The sequence below is a fragment of the Fulmarus glacialis genome, unplaced genomic scaffold (genome assembly GCF_000690835.1).
Source record: "Fulmarus glacialis isolate BGI_N327 unplaced genomic scaffold, ASM69083v1 scaffold14876, whole genome shotgun sequence".
Classification (NCBI taxonomy): Eukaryota; Metazoa; Chordata; class Aves; order Procellariiformes; family Procellariidae; genus Fulmarus; species Fulmarus glacialis.
Window position 1 is genome coordinate 957 of NW_009216320.1, and position 10,176 is coordinate 11,132.

General features: G+C 38.0%; 1 protein-coding gene across 1 annotated transcript in view; it reads right to left on the bottom strand.

The window, feature by feature from the left end:
* Positions 1-368: 368 nt before the first annotated feature.
* Positions 369-10,176, bottom strand: part of PPTC7 (PTC7 protein phosphatase homolog (S. cerevisiae)) — a gene marked incomplete at both ends in the record, with an annotated part of 15,558 nt that continues 5,750 nt past the window's right edge. The window contains 3 exons of the mRNA XM_009579265.1: positions 369-492; positions 2,768-2,966; positions 5,795-5,974. Of these exons, the coding sequence (XP_009577560.1) occupies positions 369-492; positions 2,768-2,966; positions 5,795-5,974 (503 nt within the window). The remainder of the gene's footprint in view (positions 493-2,767; positions 2,967-5,794; positions 5,975-10,176) is intronic.

Sequence of the window (10,176 nt, forward strand, 5' to 3'; positions counted from 1 at the left end):
AGCCTGCAAGTACAGATAAAATACAATGTGTGAGCAGCTGGCCAAGGGCAGTGCCTGCTATTGAACATCTCCCCCTTTCCCTCCCACCACTAGTTAGTGACATGGTACCAGCTGCTACTTGGGAAATTTACGCCCAAGCTGCTGCTTCTGGATTCAGCCTGGGTGCAGATACAAGAGACAGCGCTTTGGGGTCAGTGTCCCTTTCTACTGCTCACATGGGGTATTAACTGAAAAGTTTCTAAATGATAGCACTTTGTGGCGGGTCTTTTATATAAAATAAAAAAGTTACATGCATAAAAAGTAATGGTAGTAACTATAAGGGATAACCCGTGCAAAAGATGTGAAAGACTCAGAATACACACACTTACCTTCAGCTTTTTTAACTCCTGCAGAATCATGTAGTCAGGCATGTTGTCAAACAGTCCGTCTGTTGCAGTCAAAATAATGTCTCCAAGTTGGACATCAAAAGAAGTACTATCAGCAGCATCAGGGCTGTGAAGATGACAGGTATGTTAAATAAAAGGGACTCCAGCTTTCAGTAAGACACCAAGCAATGTCAAACTAGCACATCAACAGCTTTTGTAATTCACTACTGTTACGTGTTTTTCTGCAAAAGAAAGAAGTAATCACTAACTGTGGAGCTTTTGCACCCGGATGGCTTGTCAAGAAAGCTACAACAGAAGAACTGTGATTGCAAATAGGTAATGTTCCAGCTATTACACAAAGGATTTGCATTGAAAATTCCCACATGAACAATCCTGCAAACTAATCCGCTTCACAAGTGTATCTCCATGGAAACCATTAAGTAGAATGGCAGCTCAGGGCTTCCTTCTCACTCATCTTACATATTTAAGAGAGCTATACTTAAAAGGACAATTCATAACAGGAACGGCCAAAACACTTAAGGATTCTGAATCACTTTCTAATGCAATGGAATATGAAACATGTCTGGAAATCGCTACCAGGAGACCATAGCCAGTTGGTCTACTTGCATCTAATACATTACACAATACCAAAAGGAGAAAATACCTATTTTGGCCATGAATATTGCTGCAAAACCTGATTCTCAGAAGCAGCATGATGACAAACCCTTCATTTTTAAAGATTCTTCAGGGTTCTTTAAAAGAGAGAAACTGCTGCATCCCATGCTATTTGGCTATGCCAAAAAGCAGAAGAGCTGCTTTGCTCAACTGTTTTGTAGCTTCAGGAAGGTTAACAGAGTTAAGGTTGCCTGCCTATTCCCATATATAGCCAAATTTAACATTTAACTGGGACAACAAAAAAAAAAGTACCGGAGAAGCATTTAGACAACACGCATGAGCAGTAATTAACGTCAAGAACAGTGCAGAAACTAGCCAGAAAGCTATAATCATGATTCAGAATTGAAGTGTGGGAGCGCATTTATCTTGCGCTTTCCTTATTATGTGATGACTCAGATTACTTTGCCTTCCTGACTTCCACTGGACATTATCAATTATCCTCGTGCTTTTTGGATTTTGTCTTCCCATGGATGACACAGAAGCTCAGAAAAATTAAGATTTTTCCAGCTCCGGAATTTCAAACAATCATTTAATTTTAGTCTAATGAAGAGGTTAGATTATTTAAGGGTTCTAATTGCAGAGTTCTACCCTGGCTTCCTCTCTGCCGTCTTATGATGAAGTAATAAAATCACATGCAAGAATGGTTAAGGAGTTTCAACAACTTAACCAACATTTTCAAAAAGAGCTATTTTGGCATTAAAGTCACAACTTTTACTGCATCAGCCTTGGTATTTCATAGAATCATAGAATCATTTAAGTTGGAAAAGACCCTTAAGATCATCGAGTCCAAACCTTCTATCAAAAACTTAAGATGCCTATTGCATTCCCTCTATACGATGGTCACTCTTTGAAGATCCCTTTATCATCTTCCTGTATTCAGAAGAGGGATATCACTTTAATGAGTGTATAACCATGGATTTGAGAGCCATATTTTAATACATATTTGAAAGCTGATTTTTTTTTTTTTTTTTTTTAATTTTATATTACTGGTGAGACTTCACAAAGATGGATCAGCCTGACATTCTTAGGGGAAGACACAAGTACAAGTCTGCCTTTGAAATAACTCATTTCTGTGAACAGATTGTCCCTTCCTAATACTCTCATTTCCCAGCTTGGTGTTCTGCCAAACAGTGGTGGTTTTGTGTTTTGTTTTTTTTTTGGGTTTTTTTTTTTTTTCCCCTCCTCGTTTTGGTCAAATACAATATGCTGCGGGAAACACAGCTATTTGGAAACACAAGTTACAGTCACATGTCCCTCTGCTCTATTATCCAAGTACTTGCTACCTCACTGCCAAGATATCTAAATTAGCGTACTCCAAACCAGTCTCAGGAGAGTACAGACAGGGGCTTGGAACGAAAGCTACTGGTAAGACAAGCCACTCATGCAGGATGACCGGCACATACACCAGCTGCAGCCTTTTTACAGCACCTTCAGAACATGCCTAGTGCACACCATAGACTATGGGAATATGCCATCATGAATGAATAATCATTAGCCCAATAAATTCAGACTGTGCAACAGCGTACAAAGCTTGTTAAGTATAAGATGAGAAATGTTCTTATTACCTAAAGACGGGGGGGCAGGTATAAGACCCTTTGATTGCATACATGTTTAAATCCCATGTGCTACGCTGCACTATACAAAGAGCACCATAGCAGCAAAACTGCAACCTTTTGGGAGTTGATCACATATACAGATTAAAAATTTAAGAGCCTCTGCCATCTTACCTGTCACTTAAGACAACTCCTTCTGCTTCTGGTGGAGCTATTGACAGTTGGAACGGAGTGTTGAAGTAATGCTGCTGCTCATCAGATCGATGTACTACTTCTCCTCCTCTGACTACCAAAAATCCAGAATCTCCCAAGTTGGCTGTATGTAAACGATGACTTGTTCTGTCCAGAACTACTATACATGCTGTACTGCTTCCTGGAAGCAAAGAGAATAGGGTAACTGGAGTTAGCCTTACAGAAATTGTTTGTTCTTTCACCGATTTGATTCACAGTCCAATTATTCAAATATTTATCAAAGCTTACAAATCAGGAGAAATGGAAATACTCAACAATGTCAAAATTAATACACACTAAAAATAGCAAAATACTAGAAATCTTTGCACGACAAACTATGATTTTTGTATAGAACTTATTTTTCCTGCTTTGATTTTGGTAAACACATTATGCTGACAAATACCTGTTTTGTTCCACTTTATTTACAGTTTTCCACCCCAACATATGTCAGCACATTCTGCTATAGGACGGCATTTACAGAAGTCACATAAAATACTGAAATTCCAAAATCATTGAGATAATAGAATTCTAGTAGCATCCATACAATGCTAGGTGCTCTCCACACAGTTTCACTCATCAGCTGTAAATAAACCACGCCAAGTAAAGAACCGCTTGCAATTAAGTATTAGGTATTACTGCATTACTCTTGTCAGAACATTAAAATGCTTTTCTTCATCATATGGCTCTGTAGAGCTATCTTCATGTTTAAAAACAATTATAATCCTGTCACATCTTCAGGATACTAACTTCACAAGTTTAAAGAAAACATGTTTCAGAGACAAATACTATTCCAGATTAAAGTCAGACAGAATGGAAACATATCTACTTGTCAACCATGCTCAGAACTATCCCAGCCATGCTTGAGGGCACTGAGGAATTCTTGATTCATTCACTGGGAAGTAGCCACCAACTGTGCTTGGTTGTAAGCCACAAAAATAACTGTATTGCAAAGATACTGATCCACAGACTAAGTCTTTCACAGCAAAAAGCAATCACTTAATTTCTGCAAATAGGATAGCACATCCACCAAAGAACTTTCATTCCTCAAGAGGGTGAAATACAGCTAAAGCATTTCTTCTTGACTTCTGCCTCTAACGTAAGTCCCCGTATGACCAGCTGGTGAATAGTCTTCATCTTCTATCCTAACGTTCTTTCAGCAGAAGTTTCCAAGCACAGCCACACGTTGGACAGACCACAACCTTGCAATGAGCTAAACTTACAATCAGGCTTACTAGTGCAGAAGTCCAGCTGGCTCTAGGCATCACCTATTCCAGATGTTTCCCTTTCTAATACAGGGAGCTCCCTGCAATGCAATTGCACTTAATTTGTTCTCCAGTGAATATATGTAGGACCTTCTCCACTCTTAGTGAATGGTAAAGTCAAAGCAGTATCGTAGGAAAAATTCAGATTTTATACGCAACAGCATCCAAAACTGTTCTGCAATACAACAATAGTGTTTAAATAAATGGCACAGTTTCCTCCCACTTCAATTTTACTTTAAAATATTTGCTAGATTCAATTCTGATGAACTAAGTATTAAGACTTAAAGCACAACAGCAAGGAAAAGTTATGGCCTAATGAATCCTCCTTAATGAAGTCCTCTCCCTTCACTTTATTTTAAATAAACTCTAAATGCTCATTGCTGCGGTAATTCCAGGGTTTTATTTCTACTTCTAAAAATACTGTTCTCTGTTAAAGGAGAAACATTAAGGATCATTAGTTTCAAATTCTAACTCTATTAGCAGAGTGTAACTAGGAGGCCATGTGTGGAACGCAGATCTTGTGACTCAGCATACGCTGCCTTTCAGGATTTGAAAGGTCAAGCCAAGCAGTGCTGCCTCCGTCTACAAAGCTGCTCTGAGAGCTCTCACCAGTGGCCCACTTTGTAGATCACTTACAGCTACATCTGCTTTGCACAAATAAGCACTATTAAACACACAAAATCCTAATGTAATTACCGACCACTGCTATTTTAGCGATACTTAAGGTCACTTCTGAGGTTCAAACCTATTCTTTAGGCATATAATGCGAGAACATCTGTTCCGAAGCTCAGACGACAAGTTAAATATAGCTTACACAGCACTCTTCTGGCATAGAAGTTTAAGGTCAGGTGAGAAACATGCATATCACGCAGGGTAACACTTTCTTGGTGCATAAGAGGTCACATGCCCTTTAGAAAAGTATTCTGTTCTCAAGGTTGTCCGCTGAGGCCAAATGTTACCTCTCTATCTGCTTGTGATTCCCGAGGCAGCTAGATGCCCTGTCTAAAATCAACTTTGACACAGAATATGCTAAGCATCTACTTCAGTTTGCTTTCAAAAAAACCTGTAATGAATCCCCCACAAAGAATTATAAAAATAATATATGGTACCAGTGATTGTATGATATAAACTACTTAAGCCAACCCATTAGGTTTAAAGTTCATTGGACATAAAAGGCAACGGGAGCAGTAAGGCAAGGAATGAGCAGAACTGCATCCAATTATCGTCAGAAAATATTTTTGCTTGCATAGCTTAAGCAAAAAGCCACAACCAACCATTAAGCATTTTCAACGAAGAACAGTTATTTATACATACGCAACAGAGAGAATGAGTGCACATGCCATAGCGTATTCTTCAGCTGAACTTGTTTTGCAAACTCTCTGCAAGCTTTGGTGAATTACCACCCCTCACAAACAATGGCAGTTTGTTTTTTATTTTTTTTATATATGTAGACACACACACATATATTTATGCACACACACAAACATTCCCTGCATTACTGAATGAATCAAGATAATTTTTAAACATAGAAGAGAAAAAACGGATGCTACCAAGACAACTACATTTCTATGTTTTTTGGTAAATTAAAATAAGATAACTGCCTGCAAATTTGTTGTAGAAGCTGACAATGGACTTAAGCAACCTTGACTAAGTATATGTCTACATAACATACAACACAGATTCAATTTATATATTTTTGCTCTCTTACCAAGCAAAGGTACTTTGTTCTGCAGCAGCTCACAATAACCTGCGGTGAGAATCCCAACAGGATTACTTGGTACAAACCGTCCTTCTTTTACTAAACGTTCACATGTTCGCATTAGAGTCCCTGAGAACTGAGAAGGGTCAACCCCATAGTCTCTCCAGCCACCTACACCATCTGCTACCCCTAAAAGAAAACAGAAAACAAGAGTTATATGAACAGACAAGTTTCCAAAACAAGGTTTTTAATTTTTGACATCACTTACGATATTCAGTAACTAAAAAGTAGGACATAGCCCCTGCTTGAAAAACATTTTTGATTTAAAAAAATTCTGAGCATTTAAGATAACTTCTGATATCAGCTCCTAGACAAATCTCTAAATATAATCTGAATTGCTGAAGAGAAGGTAAAAGTCTAATGCTGAGAACTCTGTGAGGAGGCTGACTTCGCTAGAGAACAACTAATGGGGAATGTGGGGAGAAGGAGGAGGATTCAATCACATTAACCTTTGATTAGCCCATTAAAAAGGAAGAAGAGTTTCTATTAGTTTTACATATGAAGGTTGTTAAGATTTTTAAATAGGACAGAAATGATAAAGAAGCTCTTCCCCACTATTCAGCAGCCCAAAGTTTTTTCTCAAGCTACTTACTCATATGAAGCATATTGCTTTCTATTTGGTAATATCAATTTCTGTAGAAACTAAACTTCCATTTTAAAAGTGTGTTCGAAAAACCATGTAACCAACACAACGCTGGGACCTACCCGTACAAGGATAGTTGCTTACAGCTGCAGCCAAGCGAGAGAATGAAAACTGACTATGATCCAGCCAATTTTCATTCAGTTATTCAAAACCACCTAGATAGCAGAAAATTAGACCAATTCTGCCAAAGCTTGGGAAGCTTCTGAGCAACTGCAGAGGCAAATAGCAAAGATGCACATAGAAAAGGGGAGTGGTCAGAGGGAGATAAGCAACAGATACGATATTCTGCTGCCCATCTGGCTAAGTGTTTTGAACTTCCCCAACTGGCTTTAACAATAAAAGTAAAATACTGTCCGAAGGTATTATTTATGAGATAAAAGCACTTCTACTTGGAAATTTTTCCAAAAATCTTTTTGATCCTCAGCATGTAAGGAACTAACCATTTCAAGCACAGGTTTCTGTAACATAATAAAGCTAAAATACTCTGTTCATGATAAAAGCACAAAGAGCCCATTTCAGAGCTCAGATTGTGCTGAAGAACAATAGCCTCCTCAGAAAAAAATGCTGCTATTAGCAAAGGCATGGAAATTTGATTGAGAAGGTAAAACTAAGTTTGCCTCATCTACAAATGCCCTTCACATGGGACACCATCTGAAACTGAGACGAAAGGTTTAGAGCAGACCTTGGCACGAACTATAATCTGACAGCAGGTTATAGCCAGATTCTGAACAGCCTATCAACATTAATCAGATTTCTCCCAAAAATAGTGCACAACCTTTTAGACACCTGCTTTGTCCAAAAGAACGCTACAGGAAGGCAGATTCCTGTATTCACCTCTTCAGACCAGACCCTGGGAAGAAGCTCATGCAAAAGCAACACTGGCATTCTCAAAAATGCCTTTTCTGATTTATTCAAGAACAAACAAATCCTCTCTTTACAGGTCCCACAACTTCAGGTTAATACTGGATTAACCCTTTGCTTTCTGCTGCCATACAGACAAGTCTAGAAGAAGAGATTATTAAGAAAAAGTTCTAGATCTGTAACTTGAAATAGAAACTAAGCTTCAGTTCGGATGATGATGCTTGCTTTACATGAAGTTACCAGATGAGCGGCTTTTTTCACTTTAAGATGAACACAATCCGGATGTATTTTTGCTAGCCAAATACAGCATTGCTTCACTGACAACAGGGTTAATGCAATGAAAAGATGATGTTTGACAAGTACTGTCCAAAGCTTTTGGCTCCTAAGGCGGTTATAAAACAAGCTCATCAGAAGTTACGGAGTTCCCTCAAGCAATCAGTAAACCATTTTTGCATTAGTCTTCTTGGGAAATATTTAAACAGAAACACTACAGCATTAGCATATAGTACAAGAAAGCCATCATAGCAAGCACCTGAGAAGGTTAACTATCAAAATCTATTTCAATTTTTAAAGTAAAAATAAGAGTATGCCACCTGATTTTCTTTGCTCACTTCTTACTCCAGGCAGGAAATCTGAATCCGTAATCATGGCAGCACACTTCATACTCTATCTTGAGCCATGAAATGGCTTTGTCTGCCTGCCTTTCCGTCTGCTTTTTGCAAGCTATAAACAGCTTTAAGTACATTCTGCCAGTGCCTTCCAAAACAACCATCCTCTAGACGGTCCACAAGTAGGTCCTCTGACTTAGCTTTGTACCATACTTAAGAGAACAGATTGTCTCCTTAAGAAGCGACAAGACAGTTGTGCATTCCTTCTCCATCGCTGGCACAGAAGGAAACGGGACCACCGCATTCATAAGCAGGCCCCAGAGTACACTATCACTGTAACATCTCCCTGACACCTCATCAGCTCACTAACACCACTGGCATCTATTTCTTGTCCTTGCCCAAAATGGACAATGTGGGGGTTTTTGGCAAAGGTTTGGTGGTTTTTTTCTTTCCCCTCTTTTTCTTTTTTTTTTTTAAATTGTACCTCTTAAAGATGATAGGTCAGTTCATTTAATTTAAGCTAAATGACCTTGTTGGCTCCCAAAGTATGGTTCATGAACACTGCCAGAGCAGTCAAATGCTTCCTCCTGCTCCGGCACACAGCCAGGAATTAATGCTGCCGTTGAGATCAACGGCAGTACATAGGCAAAGCACATTCAAGAAGCCCTATATCACACAGTGCCACCTAGAAAACATCCTTTATTGTTTTTGCCTTAAAAGATGATTTTTACATTCCCTAAGATCTTTAGCCATCCTTCAGCATGGTTTTAAAATAAAACCAGTATCTTTACATTCTACATTCTCAACATAAACTAAACAGTTTTATGGGAAAGGAATATGTGATTTTAAAACATACTGAATAAACTGCTACTGAAATAGATGAAATGTAAATGAGAATAAAGTTTAAGAAAACTTTGTGATAGCTGATACACAGCAAACAAGGAGCAAAACTGTGAGATATTTCAAACTCCGGAAGTAGCAAGAACTGAAAACCCAACTCAAAAATGGACTGATTTTTATGTAATAGCATGTTTTCCCTCTGTCACCAAAGGAAAATTCAAAGGTACTGCTATTGACAATATCACTGCCAAGGAATAATGCCAAGCTCTATTAATTTTATTATCTTTGTTTTCATCTAAGACAAAAAAACCCTGTAAATATTCAAAATAACTACTGTTTTAACAAGTGAAAAAGATTACTTAGGTTTTCATTTTCTTAAATTTCACTATAGAACATTAAATATTGTCTTCCAGTATCCACCATTTAACTTAAAATAACCATCTTACAAAATAGGAATCACAGGACATTTAAGAAAAAAAACTGCATTGCTGAAATTGAACTGTACACAATCCTTGATTTTTTTCTAAGCTATTCAGTAACTCAGAAAATTTTATAGAAAGAATATTTCTTTGGATATTCCCTGTTCAAGCCTATGCAGAAATTACACAGTTATCCACGTGATACAGCAAAATGCCTGTGGCTAGATGAAAAACCACTGTAAATAAAGCAATTGAAAACTTCACAATAAATTACTTCAAAATAATAAATGATTCTCAAGTATTTAACTATATTATGGAGACCTTTCAGCATCTTTGAGAGTTAACACTCCACTACATTGCTGGAAAATACACAAATACGACTGCCAGATTAAATACTCGCTGCATGTGTCAGTCCAAAACCTGGCTCTTTCTAACTTCTTAAAGATTCAGTGTATCAAGCTCTCTCATAGAGAGACAGTTGTAATGAAGTTTCAAGACAAAGTCCATATGACCGATGCTGCAGCGCTGAAACTTGTTAAGATTTATTTCAAAATGCTAAAAGCACCTGGGATAAAATACCAGTTGAAATGCAAACGTAAAGTTGTTTTGACTGCTAACACACAAGGTTAACTGCAGAAGCCCAGAAACAGCCAGCCAGTGCCGAAACCAGCAATATGTGCTTTTCCCCGCACACTTTTGTAACTCAGATCCAGATGTTTTATCTAGTTTAGTGTTAATATAAACTAAACAGGCTTAAAGTTCAGAACAAAGCCACGATACTAATCAAACCCTGTTTAATACAAATAGCTTTATGAGTGGAAGTTCTGGCTAGCTGGCAAACTAACCTGCGTGTGGTCAGAGTCCAAAAGTATCACCCTGTCCCAAAAATCTCTTGAAAGATAGATACTTTCAAACGTTGCACCAGCTAAGAATAATCACCACACACAAGTGTGCCAGCAG